The sequence below is a fragment of the Narcine bancroftii genome, chromosome 8 (assembly GCF_036971445.1).
Source record: "Narcine bancroftii isolate sNarBan1 chromosome 8, sNarBan1.hap1, whole genome shotgun sequence".
Lineage (NCBI taxonomy): Eukaryota > Metazoa > Chordata > Chondrichthyes > Torpediniformes > Narcinidae > Narcine > Narcine bancroftii.
Window position 1 is genome coordinate 23344532 of NC_091476.1, and position 21467 is coordinate 23365998.

Sequence of the window (21467 nt, forward strand, 5' to 3'; positions counted from 1 at the left end):
TTGGCTAGGATACAGTTCACCTTAACTACTCTTTTTCAAACAGTCTTTCAGCTCAACATCTGAAGGATAATTTTCCCAGTGCCATAGTCCCTCCTATAATTTACTGATCCACACACCAGAACGAGTGCAACACCTAGTCCTGAGTGTCAACTTTGTGGGCAAACAGTTCAAAATACAGTTCTTCTGTGCTACATATTTATTTTATTGTAATTTTGTTGTTTTTTTTTAAAAAAACTCTATTTAAAAGATAAGTAAAAAGTATAACATACAATCTAAATATTCAAAGGAATTTTACAAAAAAATTTAAAAAAACAAAAAAACATATTTTAAAAACCCTTCCCCCCCCCCCAATGATAGTACAGATTCTATCACCAATGTGTATATGTACAGATTGTAGTGTAGGATGACTGTGATTAGCTGAGAATATAGCCACACCTACTGGCAGGTCTTAAAGGATTGCTCCTAGCCAGACCAGGTCATTCTGGACTGGTCATTCTACTTGTGATATGCTCCAGTCTTTTAGTTAATAAAAGCCTTTGTTTGGATCAACAAGTCTTTGGTTCTTTTGACGCATTCTACACACCCCCCCCCCCCCACCCACCCCTTCAGCTAACTCCCTTAAGGGGAGCCAAAAATATAAATCAGATATATTTTAAAAATTTAAATGTTAATAACAGTTCAAAATACATCTAATTGCATATATTTCAAATACGGTGACCACTTATCAACAAAAAATAATTGTCATGTAAATTATAAGTAAATTTTTCCATATTGATACATGCTTTCAATTCATTATGCCAGTGTATATTATATTGATTTCTACATCATCTTTCCAAGTAAAAGAAACACATTTACGTACCAACACCAAATACCAAACGTACAAAAGCAATTTGAACTTTATCCAAACCCATTCCCCTTAATGAATACAAATCTTCCCACAAAAAAATCATTGGATCTAAAGGTAGCTTAAAATTATACAATTTTTCCAAAACTATTTTAATTTCTTGCCAAAATGGTTGGAGTTTCACACAGGTCCAAACAGCATGTAAAAGAGTACCAATACATAAACCACATCTAAAGCAAGAATCTGAATTACTGAACCCATTTTTTTTAAAAACTTTTCTGGGGTCAAATACAATTGATATAAAAAATTATAATTGACCATACCATATCTTACATTAGTCAATTTAATTACATTGTCCTGACACATGTTCGCCCAATCATCTTCAGGAAAAGTAAACACTAAATCAATCTCCCATTTAAGTTTAGATTTTTCCCAATCTGACTTATCCATATTGTCTTGTAATAAATTATACATAACTGAAACATAACCCTTCTTTGGTATAGTAGAAGTCAAAGATTCAAATTTTGACAAAGTAGGTAAATACATCCCTCTACCATAATTATCTTTTACCAAAGCCCTTAGCTGATAATTCACAAATAAAGAGTTTCAAGGTATTTCAAATCATTCTCTCAAATGGATAAAAGAATGAAATTGTCCCTCTAGAAAACAGTCCTGTATTGTCTTTATACCTTTAGAATTCCAAATCTTTCAATAATTATTAACATTGAAAAAGAATAAGCCGATTATTGTATAATGGAGTTAAAATTGGTAATTTATCTTTCGACCCTAAATTTTTTTAATCCAAATCTTTAATAAATGTTTCAATATTGGCATATCATATTCCTGTAATACAATCAAATTCCAACAGAATTTAAATTCATGTATCTTCGTTCTTGGTAGACATGATATCTCCACCTTAGCCCAACTAGGAGATTGATCCAAATCCATCAATCTACTAATAAACTTCAACTGAGCTACCTCATAATAATTTTGAAAATGTGGCAGTTGTAAGCCACCCAATGCATATTTCCAAGTAAGTTTGTGCAACGCTACTCGAGCTAATTTACCTTTCCACAAAAACTCTCGTACTGCTTTATTCAAATCCTGAAAGCAAACAAGGTATTGATTGAAATAAATATTGAATTCGAGAAAAGATATTCATCTTAATACAATTAACACATCCTATTAGAGTTAATGGAAGATCTTTCCATTTAGTTAAGTCTACTTTACTCCGCCTCAATATAGGTACATAATTTAATTGATATAATGATTGATAGTCATTATCCACAAACACACCTAAGTATTTAATTTTATTTGTCCATCTTAATTTTGTAATATTTTAAAATTCAGAACAATCTTCTCCTCCAATTGGCAAAATTTCACTTTTATCCCAATTAACTTTATATCCTGACAATTCTCCAAATATTGATAAACACTCCTGTAACTGTTTCAACGATCTCTCAGGCTCTGTCAAATATATCAACACATCGTCTGCAAATAGATTAATTTTATATTCTTCATCCTTAATCCTCATCCCTCTAATATCCTCATTTTGTCTAATAGCCTGTGCTAACGGTTCTATACCCAATGCAAATAGGGCTGGTGACAATGGGCAGCCCTGACGAGTTGATTGAGTCAATTTAAAAGGTAAAGATGTCTGTCCATTTGTCACCAACCTAGCAATCAGATTCATATACAAACCCTTAACCCAACCAATAAAGAAAAGGCCAAATTTAAATTTCTCTAATACCTTAAATAAAAAGTCCTATTCAACCCTATCAAAAGCTTTTTTTGGCATCTAATGCAACTACCATAGGATGATGAGGTTGCCGCCAATAAGCATTGATCAAAGTAAGCAATCAAAGTATATTATCTGAAGCATTTCTATTCTTAATAAAACCTATTTGATCAATATTTACTAATTTAGGTAAATATTTAGCAAGTCTGTTAGCTAATACTTTTGCCACAATTTTATAGTCTACATTCAATAAAGAAATAGGTCTATATGAAGATACCTGTAAAGGATCTCTATCTTTCTTTGGGATAACAGTTATTAAAGCACTTGAACACATTTCCAGTAACTTCTGATCTTCAGTAACTTGATTTAACACTTCCTCAAATATATTTGAAAATTCATCATAAAATAGTTTATAGAATTCCACAGGAAACCTATCATCTCCCGGGGACTTACCATTAGGCATTACCTGAATAGCTTTCTTGATTTCAAAATCCGTAAATGGAGATTCCAACTCCTGAGTATCTTTCTCATCTAGTACTGGTAACATTAATTTAAATAAGTAAGAATCAATAGAACAATTATCCTGTTTCCCCTCAGAAGTATATAATTTTTGATAAAATTAATAAAATTGGTCATTAATTTCCTGAGGCTTATAGGTTATTATTGAATTCCTCTTAACAGTATTAATAGTCTGAGACACCAGTTGAGCTTTCAATTACCAGGCAAGTACCTTGTAAGCCCTTTCCCCCAACTCATAATAATGTTGTTTAGATCTATTAATTAAGCGCTCAAACTGGTAAGTTTGTAAAGTATTATAGCATAACTTTAACTTCATTAATAGGGTTTTTTTTATCTTCTGTTATATCTTTCTGAAAATCCTTCTCTAGTTCAGCAATCTTAATTTCCAACTGTAAACTTTCTGCCATATATTGTTCCTTAACTTTCATAAAATAGCTAATGATCTGACCCTCAAAGCAGCTTTTAAAGCATCCCATACTACAAAAATACTCTTTACAGAATTAACATTTTCGGTCAAAAATAAAGAAATATGCTCTTTTACAAAGGTAACAAACTCTGTTTTTTTTTCAATAACATTGCATTAAACCTCCATCTATACACTGAACATACTATCTCCGAACTTTCACAAGAGAAAATTAATAATGAATGATCTGATATAACTCTACTTTTATATTCAGTTTGCAGTATCCTACCCTGAAGATGTGCTGATATCAAAAATAAATCAATTCTGGAAAATGAGTCATGCCTTGAAGAATAAAAAGAAAAATCTTTCTCAGTAGGATTAATTTTTCTCCAAATATCTACCAAATTTAATTTTTTCATTAAGGCATTAAGTTGTATTGCTATCTTTGACTTCCTTATATTCTTTAGATTTCTATCTAATAAAGGATCCAAAACACAATTGAAGTCACCACCCACTAAAATATTCTCATTAGCCTGATTTAACAATAAAAAAGCTTCTGAAATAAACCACTCATCATCTGTATTGGGTACATATAAATTAAGCAGTGTCCAAAATTCCACAAAAGTTTTACAATTAAGAGAATGCTAGCATTCTCTTCAGTAGATTCCAATTCAAATGGTAAGTTCTTATGAATTAAAATTGCTACTCCTTTTGCTTTAGAATTAAAAGAAGAATAAAAAACTTGACCAACCCAGTCTCTTTTCAATTTCAAATGTTCTTTCTCAGTCAAATGTGTTTCTTATAAAAAAGCAATATCAATTTTCATCTTTTTTATATACGCCAATACTCTCTTTCTCTTTATTGGATTATTTAACCCCTGAACATTAAAAGTTGCGAAGTTCAATCTAGACATAATTTTAACCATTAGTAAATGCACACACTAAAAAATTAAACTCTATAAAATAATGCTCCCTTTTGCAATCCTTCAAGAGGAAAAAACACCTCTTAAAAAAAAGCAAAAATAAAAAAAACAATACACGCAAAAGAAAAACCACCCAAAGCCAGTATTACCCTAAAAAACTGGGTGTGGGAAATCCACTGGTGACAGATGACTAGCAAAGTTTTCAGTGTCATCCACCACCCCCCCCCCCTCAGCCGGATACATATTTATTATATAGATAAACACATTCAAATATAGTCCATATCTTCAACCCAGTAACTCCACACCCAATGATTGCTCCGGATCTTCGATATCAAGAGGATTCTCGATTTCTTCTTCCTTTCCATTTTTACCATTCTTCTCATTCTTTCCATTTCCATTTCCATTTAATCTCCTTTTAGGAGACAAAGGCAGAGAATGACCATTTCTTCTCAATTCCAGCAGAGAGTTTGCAAAAACTAAGGCATCATGATCATTTTCAAAAAATTGAGATTCAAAGTTTCCATAAAAGACCTTCAAAATTGCAGGGTAACGAAAAGCAAATTTATAACCTTTTCGCCACAGAACATCTTTAGCCGTATTGAATTCTTGCCGTCTACAAATAACTTCCTGACTCAAATCAGCATAAAAAAGCACTCTTATTTTGAACCATTAATGAAGATTGATTTTGTCATGTTTTTCTGCCATACATAAAATCATTTCTCTATCCTGGTATTTTAAACAACGAATCAAAACTGCTCTCGACGGTTGTCGTAGAAGTGGTTTTCTTCTCAGAGCTCTATGAGCCCTATCTAACTCCAAACCTTCAGGAAAGAACTCTTTACCCAAAACTTCTGGGATCTAGTATTTAAAGAATTTTATAGGATCAGAGCCTTCAATATCTTCTAGAAGACCAACTGTCTTCACATTATTTCTCCGACTCTGATTTTCCAAAGAATCTATCTTCTTCAATAACTCTTTTTTTAATTCCCCAATTTACGTAAGATCCTTCCACTTTTTCTATTTTTTCTCTATTACGCTCCACTTTGACACTCAGAGAAAGCTGCCTCAATTTTCTTTAAAAATTCTTGTACAGTATCAACAGATTTTGTACATCTATTAATGTCACTTTTGACGACATTCATATCTTGGTTCATATTTGACATTTCTTCACAAAGTATGCACCTGTTCGGCTCCAAATCATGGGTCCTCTACCGGCATCACCTACGGCTCCTAGAACACTTCCACCAGCGTTGTCTCCGCTCTATCCTCAACATTCATTGAAGCGACTTCATCTCCAACATCGAAGTACTCAAGATGGCAGAGGCCAACAACATCGAATCCACACTGCTGAAGATCAAACTGCGCTGGGTAGGTCACGTCTCCAGAATGGAGGACCATCGCCTTCCCAAGATCGTGTTATATGGAGAGCTCTCCACTGGCCACCATGACAGAGGTGCACCAAAGAAGAGGTACAAGGACTGCCTAAAGAAATCTCTTGGGTGCCTGCCACATTGACCACCGCCAGTGGGCTGATATCGCCTCAAACTGTGCATCTTGGCGCCTCAAAGTTCGGCGGGCAGCAACCTCCTTTGAAGAAGACTGCAGAGCCCACCTCACTGACAAAAGACAAAGGAGGAAAAACCCAACACCCAACCCCAACCAACCAATTTTCCCTTGCAACTGCTGCAACCGTGTCTGCCTGTCCCGCATCGGACTTGTCAGCCACAAACGAGCCTGCAGCTGACGTAGACATTACCCCTCCATAAATCTTCGTCCGCGAAGCCAAGCCAAAGAAAGAAGATGCATCTTCATCTTCACCTCCATAAATCCTTGATTTATTTCATCTGATATTTGTTTTGACATATTACCCATCTGATAGGCAATCCCTTCAAGAACTGTAAATACTGGATCCATTCCCGATTCCGGTTCCACTTTTTTGAAGTTTACCTTCATAGGTTGCTGGCTCCCCCTGCTGGACATATTCTGCAAAGGTAAGTAGTTTCTTTTCTTCCATCGGTGTAGATGCCTTGACAATGCGGCTGTGGGTCTGGACACCCAACACCGGCACCCCGACCTCTTCAGGGCGCCGTCGTTTGAGCTCTCCCGCAGCACACACCTTATCAAGGAGCTCCTGGATCCTCGACGCTCCACGCAGGCCAGGCAAAGCCACGGGGCACGTCGGAGCATCTTCCAACTCTACTCCGCGAATCCCCAGGCTGCCCGGCAAATCGCGGGGCCATGGGTCACTCTGTCAACCATGTCGTCCGCGCGCACGGCTTCACGTGTGTGCGGATCGGCAGAACTCACCAGGGTGCCGGCATCATCTTCGGGAACAAGGTCGGCGCCAGTGTCAAGATTGGGCAAACTGGGGTCCTCTGGGCTTTAGGAATTGCCGAAATCGACTCCAAGGATTCCGCTGTAAATGTAGGCCTCAATTCTTCCGTACTTTTAAATGGCAATTTTATTTGGATTTGAGCCTTAGATTTTTTTACATTAGTTCCCATAGTAATTTACTATTGTTTAAAAAATTAAAAATATTATTTTTAATTAATTTTAAACAACTTAAGCATTTAATGTTCCAGCTGGGAGAAGGTGGAATACATGTCTTGCCTTTACGCCATCTTGCCACACCCCTCCCCGCCCCCCCCCCCCCCACCCCGTAATTTTAAGTTGTGATCAGATTTTCCATTTTGAAGGAACACCCTTGAATTTTAAGCACATTTAAAATCTTCCTTTCAGGCAATCATGTGGATCAAGAATGACTTTCCAGTTTTCGGGGTTTGGAAGTGGCCAATGAGGGCAGCGTGAGGACTTCAGAGTCTTCCATAATGGGCAGGAGTTGGATGGCAGGGTGGGCAGGTGAAGTGATGCACTCTCTTGGTCTCTTACACAGGGTTTGTGCTCCCAGTGCATGGACACAACGTTCTCAATACTTTTCTAACGGTTCCTTCCCTACTTTGAGTGGTCATAGTCATGGATTTTCAGAAGTTAGTGGGATTGTCATATTTACACAGAAGTTTTGAGGTCATCCTCATCTTTTCCTCTGTTCCCCAAGGCCCATCTTCCCGAGACAGCTCACTGACTGCACTGAGGTCACATGCACAGTGAAACAGAGAATGGCTATCTAAACAACAAGTAAGACATTGAAGCAGGCAACTCAAAATCAAGCAAACCACTGCAAGGAGATTTTAAAGGGTGTCAGGGAAATGGAGAGTAGAAAGGTGGTGTAGGCTGAAAAATATCCAAACAAATGATGAATGAGAAATTGACCAACTTCTATTAGTATTGCAGCCTCTTAAAGCAGTTTTTTGTGCAATATTTCACCTATCCTTATGGTGTGCAGACCATTTAGCCCATCAGGTCTATGCCAAGTCTGAAAGCAATCATACAAATTCTTCCCTCCATTTCTTCCCCGTGACCCATTTTTGTGTCATGAGCCACCAAAGTTAATCTGCAGAAGCCAATTCACCAACCAGTGGGTACTGGCTGCCTATCTATCCTTGATCCTTCACTGTTCATTGGGTGGAGCATCTGGATACAGTGTGTCACGCAACCATCAGCCTCCTGCAGTGTTCCTGCCCACAACCTGTTCTTTTAGATTCTTCTAGATGTCAGCCTTCAGGTGGCTGAATGCACACGTGCAGGAATAATACCTGGCATCCTTGTATATGGCCATCATTAGTATTATGGAATCTGATCCCTGTTTTCTTGGCTTTCTGGTTCCCACTAGCTCATAAGCTTGTTGATTTGTCAAGTCTCCATGAAAATTGGTGCGCCATGTTTATGTCCAAAGGTGCACCTTGCATCCCACAATCCCAACAGGCACACATCTGAATAATGATCTGGCATCATTACAAAGGAACTCAGAAGTTGCTATATTGACATTGTTGCTTTGGATGAGACATGATGGACAGTTTGAATGCCTTCTTCCAGGGGGTGACTGGAAGTCTTCAGGAATGATCTTTACCATTAATACCTGGGAGCCTTTGACTTATTCTAACATGGAAACATGCTATTGTCATCAGTGCTTACATATCAATCATGTCAAATATGGCTTTTACTCAGACCTTTAAAAAAAAAACACAATTTTGCTCCACATCCCAGATAGAAACAAACAGATTCTCCGAAGCCATTCAAAGAGCAGTTCCGTGACACAGCATTAATTATGCAGCACTTTCTACAGGCTTTATTTTTCCTGATGGATGGATTATGGTAATGAAAAGTTCATTAGCAATCTAGTCACTTACTTCTGTGACGGGCACTGGAATTTGTTGCTCACGGTTTTCAATCACAACACGACACAATTTCTTGGTGCTTTGCAGCCAGCCAGTTGGATCTGACATCTGAGGAAGAAAGGTACACAAAAGATTTTTTTTTAAAGTCAAGAGATATAGAACAAAACTCTACAATTTAAATGTGGTTTCTGGGATGTGCAAATCACGTACTCAGCATTTTATTGTCCATCCCCAATTGCTCCTGAACAGCAGAACCAGTCGAGTCATTCACATCTCTGGATTTCTTTCCTGACGGGAGCAGATGAAAGATGTTGTGTGTGGGTGGAAGGGCTCCTCAATGATTTCATGTGCCCTCTTCAAACAATGATCCCCGGTAGATCAGCTTAATGGGGGAGGTGGGGGTGGTAGGGAGACCCCAGTGATCCTCTCTGCCACTTTTGTGATCCTATGGATTGGCCTCCGATTAATTTCTCTGCAGCAACCATACCACACTTTGATGCAGCCGGCTTTGACGCTAACTATACAGCTCCTGTAAAGGTTGACGTAATAGTGGCTGGTTGCCTTGCCTGTTTCAGTCTACTCAGGAAGTGCAATTGCTTTTGCACCTTCCTGACAAGTGAGGTGATACTGTGTGTTCACAATAGGTCACAAGTTAAGTGAACTCCAAGGAACTTGGTATTCTCCACTCTATTCACTACAGAGTTGTTTGTGAGTAGTGAAGGGTGGTCATTCCTGGTCCTCCTGAAGTCCACGATCATCTTCTAAAGAACACCCTAGTTCACTCTCGCACCATATTGCAAGATTCCAGCCTTCCTTAATTAGTTTAATTTAAATTCCCCAGCTGCCCTGTTGGATTGCAAACCATAGATCACCAGTTCCAATCTCAGCCTGCAAGTCACAATCACTGTCTTATCAAACCCCAGTTTATGCCAATGTACCTGGGGAGTAAGAAAGTGCTGGAGGGGGGTGGTAAATAATTACCTTGTATAGCTGGCCATGACAATTTTACTAAACCATCTCATTAGTGGTATTAAATCATCTGGAATTGACCCAACTCACTAACAATTAAACAGCAAGTGTCTCAAAGCCCAATTTATTTGGCTGCGGCCTGTACCAAACAGTCAGTAATAATGGCAGAAGACCCACAAAGGTTAGCAATGATAATTGGCCCAGGTGCCTCCAGTACTCCAAAGCTCATTGCTATTGGGCTCTGGATCCATTACTTTGGCTCTTGACCTGTGGGTCTCTGGCAACTGATAATAGTAATGATATTAACCCTCAGGACCTCATCATCTTCATTCCAATGTGCAAGGCTGTGGGAAAACTTGCAGAAAAACAATAACAATTTTTATCTTTGCGCATGATATCATCATTCATGTCTCTTTTGGTTCTGGTTTTCTCTACAACCAAAAGAAAAACATGCAGGGTATTTCTTACAAAGATGGCACCCGTCTTTTTGACATTTTCTAGTAGGTTCTTGGGAAACTGCATTACCTGTAACTAAGGAGAAAAATCCCAGGTTTGATCTCTCGCCTGCTGCCATTTATCACGGAATAGGTATTCTTTTGCTAGCTTCTCCAGCCCACCCCACAGGCACACAGACGGGGCAAGTAGAGAACCGTCTCTCATCTCAGCTATACTGGAGTGGTGGAGTCTGCTAATAATCAGTGAGCATGGACCCAGTGCCAGACCAGCCAAGAATCCTCACTGTATAATCAGGAAACACCATCAGGAGAGAAAAGGAGGAAAGAAGAGAAAAAAAAAACAGTGGCCAAGTTTTCTGCATATGGCTTCATTAATTCCTGAAACCCACTCCCATCAATGGCTGGAGAGGGGAAGAAAAATGGCAAACACATCTTACAGAACCCAATCTACAAGTCAACAGAAATAATTAACATCAAGTCTGCACACCACCACTGCCCCATCCTCAAAACTCAATTGAAAAGTAGAACTATTAGATTTCACAAACGTTCTGTACTCAACGTAAAGACTATGGCAAAGGCAATGACGGTTGCTGAAGACACTGTGGTCTGAATGTTAGATTTCAATCTGTAAAGTATGCAGTGGCCCAAAACAGGAAAAGAGACACTTAGATATTCCTGCTGCACTGTAAATTTTTCTGTAAACAGGAAGTGCTGTAGTACTTCAAGGAAATTTCTGATATATCTGTTTACCAAAAGGTTTCATTAAAGAGTTTGTAACATTCAAATAGTAATGCTTACTGAAATCTTCATCAGTTTATTTCCTTTCTCTTTAGAAAGGGACAGATTTTCATAGACTTCAAGCTGTTTTATGTGATCAAATCAGCTTTGTTGGGTTCACAGAGAAACGCGTGCAGACACAGACAACACAAATCAAGGATGATCTTTATTGCACATACGAGGAAGACACAAAACACCATTCGATACTTTAAACAATGCAAACAGTCACACTGGTTACAACGATCTCAGAAACCAATGGCTACTTACTCTCTCTCCCTCTCAGACACATGCAATAATATTCAGTAACTAGTCCACTCTTTACAGGGATTTCAACGCAATCTCCCGGTTCCCTGTTCCAACAAGGTATGGCTCAATGCGAAGTATTCTCACTCATTACTACAATCCCACTCTCAGTGTAGTGCATACCTTACCAACAACTCCTCCAGCAATGTCCATAGTTCACAATCTGGCATCGAGGAGCATTCACAGTCAGGACCAATGAGTAAAGAGAATGAGTTGCTGCAGGTTGTGGGCTTTTAAAGAGCAGTAGACTGGGGAAGTCTGGCCCAGGTAATCTATAAATGATTTAATGAGGCCAATGGTCAAGTATACGCTAATGGGTGATCAGTGATTGGCAGGTGATGCAACTTTTGACTAGGTTCCAGATGGAACGGTCACATGACCCTCCACAATCCACACTGTACATGGTCAAGCAGTAAAATATGAAAATGCAGAGGTTAAAAAAAAAAGCAAGGAAGACTATATAATAGAATCTATCATATGTTCCTCTCGAAAGAAGACTAAATTCACAGGTAAAGGATGTGCTCTATAAATAAAAACAAACAGAATCTGGATAAGACTGAACTGCGCCATCCATCTGCATACAAATTACAACTTCCCTCTCTTTATCTGGATCATAAACTCAATCTACAACATTACCAATGAAGTTGTAACAAGCATTCATTTTCCTCCTAGGTCTTTCTAAAGGAGGAACGGTAGCACATCTCGATGTGCCACTGCCTCATTGCTGCAATGATTGGGTTCAATCCTGACCTCTGGAGCAGTCTGCATAGAATTTGCATTTCCTCCCCATGATCACGTGGGTTTCCTCCAAGTCCACGAAAAATTGGGATTGTGGGTGCAGCGCTTCCTCTCAAAAATGGGGAAGAACTTGGTCATCAGCTGTGAGATGCTCTCGGTATTGCAGGTGTGGCCCATCTCCTGCAACTCTGCTTTGGTGGCCACCAGAGCAGTTTTCAGATTCATATGGGGGTCTGAAGGGGTACAATGTACAAGTCACCAGACAATGGGGCAAGGGCATATGCAATGTGCCCTGATCCTAATGACTGCCTTCATGTGTGGCTGCATTAGGCTGTGTGTTATGTGCTGAGGTCCTACCTATACCAGGTGTTGAGAAGGATAGGCCTGGCCTCATAGCTGTGCAATGTCCGTCAGCTGGATTTTGCCAAACCAAAGTTTTTCCAGACCAACACCTTTGACCACAAGGCCATCAGGCAGTGGTCAACACGGAATGTCCTGCAAAACTGAGAGACGAGGACTCAATGGATCCAGTGGGATGATTCCCTGAGCAGACCATCCAAGTCATCTGGAGGAATGCCTTGTTGCTAGGGCTCACAAACCAACACCAAGACTTCCCTAGCTGGCAGTGAGAGGAGTCTTCCCAGTGAGATCCTTGTACAACTGGAACATCACCCTTCACACACATTGTCCTCGAGATGACTGCGGTCGAATGGAGATTGTCACCCACCACTTTGATGAATGCAAATTTTCAAAGAGTGTGCGCTGAAGGATGCCAGGGCTCTTGACAGGGTTCATCCCCAGTGGCAGTGTGACAGGGAACCCTCTGATCTACAGCTGTTCCCAGGGATGCATATAGAGTCTGACATTCAGAATTGCTGGAAGACCATCAACTCGGTGGAAGTCATACTTCAGTCTGCCAAAAACCTGTTGGTCTTTCAGCCCATGGAGATGTCAGCCCGGGAATGCTGTTGACTGGTTCTTTCCAGGCTGCAGGAGCCTTTGCTGAGGGATGCACTGAGGCTTAGTGCAGCCAACACAAAGGCACAGGGTGGAAAGACCACAGTCTAGACTCCTTCTATTACCAGGCTGAGACTGAAGGGAAGTCTCTCAACCATTAGAGGGGAGAGAAATGACAAGGTGCCACAGCGGAGGTAATTATATATTTAGAGAACAAAGGTAACAATGTACTTTGATGAGAATGTATAGATACGACTGATATTATGGATGTAAAAAGACTTTGAATGGTTTTCAGTTTTGTACAGAAAGTCTATTTTGGGTTAAAAAAAAAGTGCTCAATTTCCTCCAACATGCATAATTGTCATGGGGTCTGGGGGCAGCAGGATAACTCACAAGTCTAATCTTACATATCCGGTACTGATCATGACTGCAAAACAGGAGCGAGGCAGTGCCCCAGAAACTCCACATCTCCTGATACTGCAGTAATAACCACAGAAAAATCATGCAGGAAATTCAAATGCAGCCCACAACCTGGCTCATGCAGAGCTCAACATATTGTTTCCAGTGAATGAATCTGGTGTGAAACTGGGTTCTGTTGACTTAAATCAGTCATAAATGCTCTGTGTGGAATGGGGAAAGAATAAAAACAGGAAAACATGAGAGCTGCCTTGCCAAGTAAAGTACATGCTCAAATCTGAATTAACCATGGTTTTTATGCTAATCTAGATACTGGGATTGGGGTTGTCTTCACCGTTAGATCTGTTGCAAGCCCAAGTGCACTTTGAACAGGAACCAATTGAAGAAATTATTAGCTTGCTGATTTCCCCCCCCCCCCCCACCCCACCACAACCCCCAGAAAATGCAAAAAAAAATCAGACTCAGTCTCTTTAAGGCTTTAGGTGAAAGTTTAAATACCTCTGGGGCCTCTCTGAAAAGAAGAATAGAAGAACAATTGTTTTTCCATCCAACAATTCCAATTCAAGAGGGTGTAGCTTACTGATAATATCATAAATAAAACACCCCACTCCCCTAACATTCAAGTTAAATAATGCATCAGGCAGGCAACTTCTAAGGCCCCCCAAAAAATTGGTGAGAACATTTAGCAAAATGGGGACAAGGAGCTTCAAGCTGGTCTGGGATTAGGTGCATAATTCTAGCCCTTAACATGGACTGGATCGATTTCTTAACTATTCTGATCTCATCCTTCTATGTTACATCAACACATTTCCTTCTCACTGAAAAAAGAAACATGCAATGTAAAGAACTCCCGGGACATTCAGGTTTTGTGCACCTGAAAGTTTTAATGATTCTAAGTGGTAATAAATCCCATTCTAGGTTTTAAAATTATACTTAATCCCCTATCTAAATTGCAATTTAAACTTGAAAATATCCTTACTGAGTTTCAGTCAAAATAAAGCAAATAGCAAAAGAATAATTAATAATTTTATATATAATGGTAATTTACAATATTCACTGGCATGTTCATTTCTGAGAAGGATTACGGTTTAAACTATATAAACGCTTTTCAAAAAAATGTTGGTCAAGTATTTTACTGCACTAACTACAGTAAAACCTCGTTAGAACGCAATTTGTTAATCCGCGGAATTGCTTATAGCGCGGGTGTCTGTGGACCCCAACGTTGATTTTAGGAGGCCAAGCTAACAGCCACAAATTCAAAAATAGACTCTTATGACACATTTTACAAGATGTGTATGTTAATATGTGGAGTTTAAAGGTCTTATTATAGGGTTTGAGTCACAGTATTCTGTTTTCATGACATATACGCATCTGTTCCACGACTCGGCTGAAATGCAGTATGAAATCTTGGGCCCCAACTACCGCGTTCTAACGAGATTTTACTGCATTTCTATACCTATCCCTTGCTGCATAGTAGTTCATTCATCCCATCAGCACCTGCTGCAGAACCAGCTAAAGCTAGGATTGGTTGGGAAGATCCAAAACCCCGGGAATATAGGAGATGGAGGCCAGTGCCCCTGAGAGCATTTGGGATGGGGGCCAGTAGTTCCATAAGCTGGAGCAAGTTGAATGATCCCACCCATTGCAATGGAGGCTCAATAGGGTGGAATCTGTCTTATTGGAAAATAGTTAAAACATACATTTTAGGATGTATCTATGTAATAGAGTGTTCTGAGTTCACAATTTAATATTAGAGTGTGAAAATTACGTCAACATAGCTCACCATTACCAATCTAGGTAAACAGATGGAATGGGGAGGGAGACAGGATGACCACAATTTAAAACAAAGGGAAGGCGAGATAACAACAAAAAATGTTTTAAATACACGTTCTGAACTAATTTGAGAATTATGTCAGTGCAAGAATAGGTTATCAGCAAAAGTCCACATAGATTTTTTAGACCAACTGAAGTTTGTAAAGGATGGAAACAGACAAGAAAGGAAGAAAACACAGACATTTGAGATAGCAAAGGCTTGCATGTGTGTGTCAGCAGTGGATTGAAGCTGGGTGGGGGTTGATGGGGCACAAAATAATAGACAAGGATCAGAAATAGTTTAAGGCTGAAATAAATCCAGAAGCTGGGAAGATTCATGTTATTGTCACATGGAGTATATGGATGCTGGTGATCATTGACTGGCACGTTTTGAAATGTGTTAGCAAGTTAACACTTAAACAGCTTAATGTTGAATAAACAGTAGCAAAATACATCAACTACCTGGAGTCAGAAATATATAAGATAATTTTGTCTTCAGTTTCTAAGCGCACAGTCCTTTCCTTCTGTGTTAAACCTATCAGATATTATCAGTACGGCTCCAGTTTATTAACAGGAACAAGTGTAACAACTAGAGTTCCATTTTACAGCAAGTCTGATTAACAGTCCGCATCTCCACCCTCCATAACACATTGCAGGGCTTTTAGTTTCCCAACTCGAGGGAAGCACCATTTCTGTCAACTCAATAATAATGCGTGTTGTCAGTGTATAGAATTTAAACACTCCAAGGTGTGAAGGTTCAGGTGAGCATGCAGTCTTGACACCATTTGTTGAAAGCAAATTGGAAAGAAGATTTTTTTTTAACTTTAAACCCCTTTTGAATGAAAACCCAACGTTTTGAGCAATCAACCCCCAACACATATTCCTTAATGATCCAGTGGGTAGTTAACACGTGTGATAGGAGATTAAATCATCTTGATTAGCATGGAACCAAATTTAGTCCATGGTTGGTGTTGAGCCATCTGATATCAGCCAGGGAATGCATTTGATATTTTGCAATTAGTCATTTGTGTTTGAATCTTGATCTCTTTGGATCATGTATAGGCTGGCTGTAGGCAGGATCTGATCAGTCGTTTTGAGCAGCCTGACAATTAAACATGGTATGGAGAGCTTTTGTCAATTGTATTGTTAAACTGCAACACAAATCAGAACACTAAGGAAACCGGTAGGGAAGGTAAAACAATTTATGTTTACTGAAATATTCACAATTGTTCCTGGCACTAAATTAAACAATTTTACCATTCAAGCAGATTTTAACTTCAGGAGAAACAGTTAAAATCTACCTGGGAATGTGAGCATCTGTCCTTCATAATTGTTGGTTTCCACATCCTGGAACATCTTGATAACAGTCCCTTAAGAATATCTTCACCACAGAGACTATAGTACTTCAAAAATGTGACTCATAACTGCATGAGAAACAGGCAATAAATGTTTCCAAGCAATGACAGCATTCCACAAATTAATATACAAGACCAAGGCACCTGTCTGTTCTCATAACTGTTAACTTCATAATAGCACGTTTTCTAGTTCCACTCTTGCTTCTGAATGGGTTACTTCACTTTTTTTTAAAAATTCAAATGCATCTGCTTTATCATGTTCATAAAGACCCTATTCCCCAATACCAATCAAATTAATTTTCTGGGCTAGTCCCATTTACCTTCATTGGGCCCATATCCTTCCAAACTATTCTGATCCAAAAATAAATCTAAAATTCCTTTTGAATGTCCACTTCTACAGTTTCCTCTGGCAGTGAGTTCCAGACACAGACCCCCTTCTGAGTGAAAAGTTGGCCCTTGAGTTCTTCTTAAATCTCTTGCTTCTCACCTTAAACCAATGTCCTCTAGTTCTAGAATCATCCAACCTGAAAAAAAGACTTGGCATTCACTTTAATCCATGCCACTCATGACTTTATAAACCTCTATAAGATCACCCCTCGTCCTCGAGGGAGAAAAGACCTGGCCTATCCAACCTCTCATTATAATTCAAGCCCTCTACTACCAGTAATATCTGAGTAAATCTTCTCTTTCCATTTTATTGATATTCTTTCTATAGCTAGATGACCAGAAATGCCCACAGTAGTGTGTGCGATCTCAACATTGTCTTGTTTAGGAGGCTCATGGAGGCCCCATTTTTGTACTTAATACCCCCCCCCCCCAAAGAAGACAAGTGTGCCAAATGCCTTCCTTACTCTTTGTTCACCTGAGTTTCCACTTTGAAAGAACCATGTACAAATTCAGTGGTGTTACCTAATTATGATAGCACCCAAAATAGATTTCCTATTAACCTTCTTTTTCTTTTGCCCTGACTTATCTCTCCATCAATGCATGAATCAAGGTAAATTTCAACAAACCAGTATTATCTGCACCATGGATCCTCATTATCAGAATTTTTAAAAATGAAATCACTTAGAAAACAGCACAATAGATACCATTGAAACAATAAAACATGAGTGAAAATGTTTTCCAATATTTATAGCATATTTTGTTTTGTACAGTCTGCAGGTAACTCCATGTTCTATTAACATTTTAGGTCAAACTTAAATGCAATAGACAGGAATTAAAATCTGGATGATGCTTTTCAATCAATTTTGAATTATTCACATGTTGTAAGCGCATAATTAGAGACTATTACAAGGGGAAATGGTCTTACACATTTCTCATCTATTAAGCTTGCAACCAAAAAGTAGCTTGGACAGGATACATATCATGCCTCAAACTAGATATGCCATCCTGCCACAAAACTGTGCTGAAAAACTTCAGTGGTCTCTACAAACAATGCTTCCACATAATACATCCTGACTTATGTTATTTTGTTTATCAGGCTGCCTGACTATTTTTGACAAACTGGCTTAATCTTATGGTGAAAAAAATGCAATAAAAGAATGAAATAAACAGGTATCATTCTACAAAATATTAACTGTCTATTGATGAATATTTTAATACCAAAGGACCTCAAAGCAATTGTGCATTGATAGAGCATATTTATAGTTATGCATCTTTGCTGCAATTATAATAAATCATCAGGCCACAAGGAGGATGAGAGAGGGAGAGAGACAGAGACAGACCTTGGAGGACACTGACAGAAATAGAGGACGTGTGAATAGGGTAGGAGACAGCAGGTAGGACATAATGTGAAAAATGGGAGACCATCCACTTTGGTAGGAAAAATAGGATGGATTTTTCTTTTAATTAAGATAGATTGAAAGGTGCTAATGTTCAGAAGGATCTGGGAGACCTTGTACATGAATCAATGCTAGATACAGGTTCATTAAGCAATCAGGAAGGAAAATTTTATACTGGCAACAATGGGCCATAATTCCTAGAATGCAAATGTGCTAATATAACATATCTTTATATATTGTAATTTTAGTACTAAACAAAAAGTGTTCTATAATTACCCAACGTATTGTCGTACTAACTGATTTTAAATGAAGCAGAGCTTTTGTTAAAGTTTACAAATATTCAAGTAATTTTACTATCTAAAGATGAGAGAATGTTTTAATTATGCCATGTGACATTGCAAATATATTCAGAAGCACTTTCCATTTAACATTTCCAGGGACATTGCCTAATCAAGTTTGTAATTTCATTGAAACATCAAAACAGGAGAATATTTGTAACCACATACATTCACTAATTCTTTACCTGATTTAGGTTTTAGTAACAGTTTTATACCTTGTTCCACTCTGAATATATATATATATATAAATATAATATAGAAACGGTGTTAAATGTTTCAGATAGGTTGTTTTGAATAAAGTTCAAAATTCCAATTATGTCACAATTGTCAAACTAAACGGCACACTTTCAATTTAATCATCTTTTTAATCGCCTTAATAATTCTTCATGATTGTTTCCACGGTGTTCAATTTCACACATGTCTGACAACCAGGGCTGATAGGAAGAACAGCAGTGAACACGAAACCTCTACTCTTGATTATCTAAATGTCTACTGGTACTTTGTCGAGTAGGTTTTGTAACTGTATCAACCAAATATTTCATGTTCCTGTTTGAAACAGTGCTGTTGTGCAATTACTTTGAACATTAAGATCAGCTTTCATGGGGGTTTACATTGGGACGACAAATTTCCTACAACATTAACCTTGCTCCTTTAAAATATTTGTTTCTTGCTTTAGATTAAATATTAAGAAAAGGCCAAAAAGCAATATACATGAAAATTAAGTTATGATCTTTTTTTTTAATGATTTCCTTCCTGTCTTACTCCATGCTATTATGAGTAACATGTTTCAAACCACCTTCAAACTTCGAAACTTGTTTGCATTTTGTCAGTTTAAAGTCAACTTTTTGAAACCAACTCTGAAAGAAAAAAAAACTGGATGAAAATGTTAAACAATAGTTGATTCTTAGCATTTTCAGAGAATGGTTTTACCATTTGATTACCTACAATGAGAAGAATTCTCCCTTCCTTAATGATGTTCCCAACTCCCCATATGGAAAGAGTGATGGTAACTTTCCACCTTTCATGCAGTTATGCAGCTGATGGATTAATAGCTGACACATGGCATCCACGTTTTCCTTCCTAAAACTATTTATAACATGATATTGTTGAAGATATTTTACGTTAATAAACTGAACAAAATACAAGCCATGAAGTTGAACATGTGATGGGTGTTGCAAGGTTAGTAGAGGTTAGCGCAACACCTTGAGCCAGCGATAGGGTCCCGACCGGGGTTCTCCCCCTGTCTGAGTGGGTCTCCTCCCACCCTTCAGAATGTCCCGGGGTGAAGGATAATGGGGTGCATGTCACTTGGGCGGAATGGACTCGTAGGGGCGAATTGGCCTGTTACAGTATATAACAGTTATATACAGTTATATCTCCATTTTTAAAAATTACTAAAAGGCTTTGATGTAAACCAGTGAAGGCAAGAAACAGGAACATGCCTCGTCGTTTAACCCGCCCGCCATCGGAGAGCAAAAGCTACTTTATATTTCTCATTCACCTTATTGGGTTGGAGTGGGGTTTGGGAACACGCTGTTAAATCTCGCAAGTCTGCCCCAACAGATAAAGCAAGGCAGTAACTATGTACGAAATTATTCTGAAAGTTTTAATTTTGATCTATTTAGATTCAATTGTATTTATTTTACTGCAGGAAGAGGGAAATTACCTTCGAAATGATACATCACGAGTGTTTGGAGAACAGACAGATACCTGCTTACCTCTGTGACTAAACTTTTTCCTTCGGAATATAGATCATATGTGGCTGCTTCGGCTTTTCCGCAAGGCTGATTGACAGGCGGGTTCCGAAGTTTAGACCGAAATTGACAGCTGGCCGATTGGTGCTCTGGCAGCAAGCAACCAGACCGACGGGATTGGTGCTGAGGTTGGATCAACAGCTTTGGAACCGCCCTATTTCAGATGAACATCTGTGCGGCATCGAAAAGGAACTGGCAGGTTGGAGTTGAGCGCGAATGTTGGACTTGTTTCCGAATACTCGAGAGATCTGTGCTGCAAGCATCTGCCTTTGAAGGATGAACGTTTCCTGTCTGCTCAGAAGGGCTGGTTGGTGCAGAGCCTTTATCAACACAAAAGACGACAGCCAGGAAGTACCGAAAACATATTGCCAAGTGGCGACACAACTCTCGTTTTAAACTTATTCTAATTCACAAGAATGTAAGGAAGACAGGCTCGTCAAGCTTGAGTCACCATGCCAGAATCTGTAACTCATCATCTTGAGGGCCTCGAAATACATAAAGGCAAAGGTCCCATTATTGTAAATACTACATTTAGAATGTAACCTACATAAAATTTTTCCAATGTAAGGTCGACAGAGAGTCACTACTTTGTCCAGCACCCCAGAATGTCAGAATCAGAACTTATTCTCATGAACTTTACAAAATTCATTGTTTTGCACCAGCATCATGGGGCAAACATTCGTATAAGCCACCTTACAACAATAAATCTTAAAAAAAAAACAGGCCACGAAAAGTAAGGCAGTGTCTTGGGTTCATTAATTATTCAGGAATCTGATGGCAGCAGGGAAGAAGCTTGTGCCGCTGAATGCTTGTCTTTCGGCTCCTGTACCTTTTCCCCCAATGGTAGCAGAGCAAAGAGGGCAACTAAGACCCTGAGGTCTCTTGAACATTATCTGTCTTTCAACAACATCAAGGCTGGTGACCAACATTGTCCACATTTCTGTTCCAGCTCCATATCTCTTCAGTTTGTTGGTGCAAAGATCTATCAGTATCAGTCCTGGACAGGTGTTCAAAAAAGTTATGGTCTGGAAACATATTCCTTAACAAAATTCAAAAGAAACTTGAATAAATAATTGAAAATAAAATAAAAACACAAGGCCATTGGAAAAGAGCAAATGAATGGAATTAACAGGTTTGTTCTACCAAA

General features: G+C 38.7%; 1 protein-coding gene across 1 annotated transcript in view; it reads right to left on the reverse strand.

The window, feature by feature from the left end:
• Nucleotides 1-20461, reverse strand: part of LOC138740484 (uncharacterized) — a 39907-nt gene extending 19446 nt beyond the window's left edge. Inside the window, exons 1-2 of the mRNA XM_069893205.1 lie at nucleotides 20285-20461; nucleotides 8674-8769 (exon numbers count right to left, since the gene is read on the reverse strand). Of these exons, the coding sequence (XP_069749306.1) occupies nucleotides 8674-8769 (96 nt within the window). The 5' untranslated portion in view covers nucleotides 20285-20461. The remainder of the gene's footprint in view (nucleotides 1-8673; nucleotides 8770-20284) is intronic.
• Nucleotides 20462-21467: the final 1006 nt, after the last annotated feature.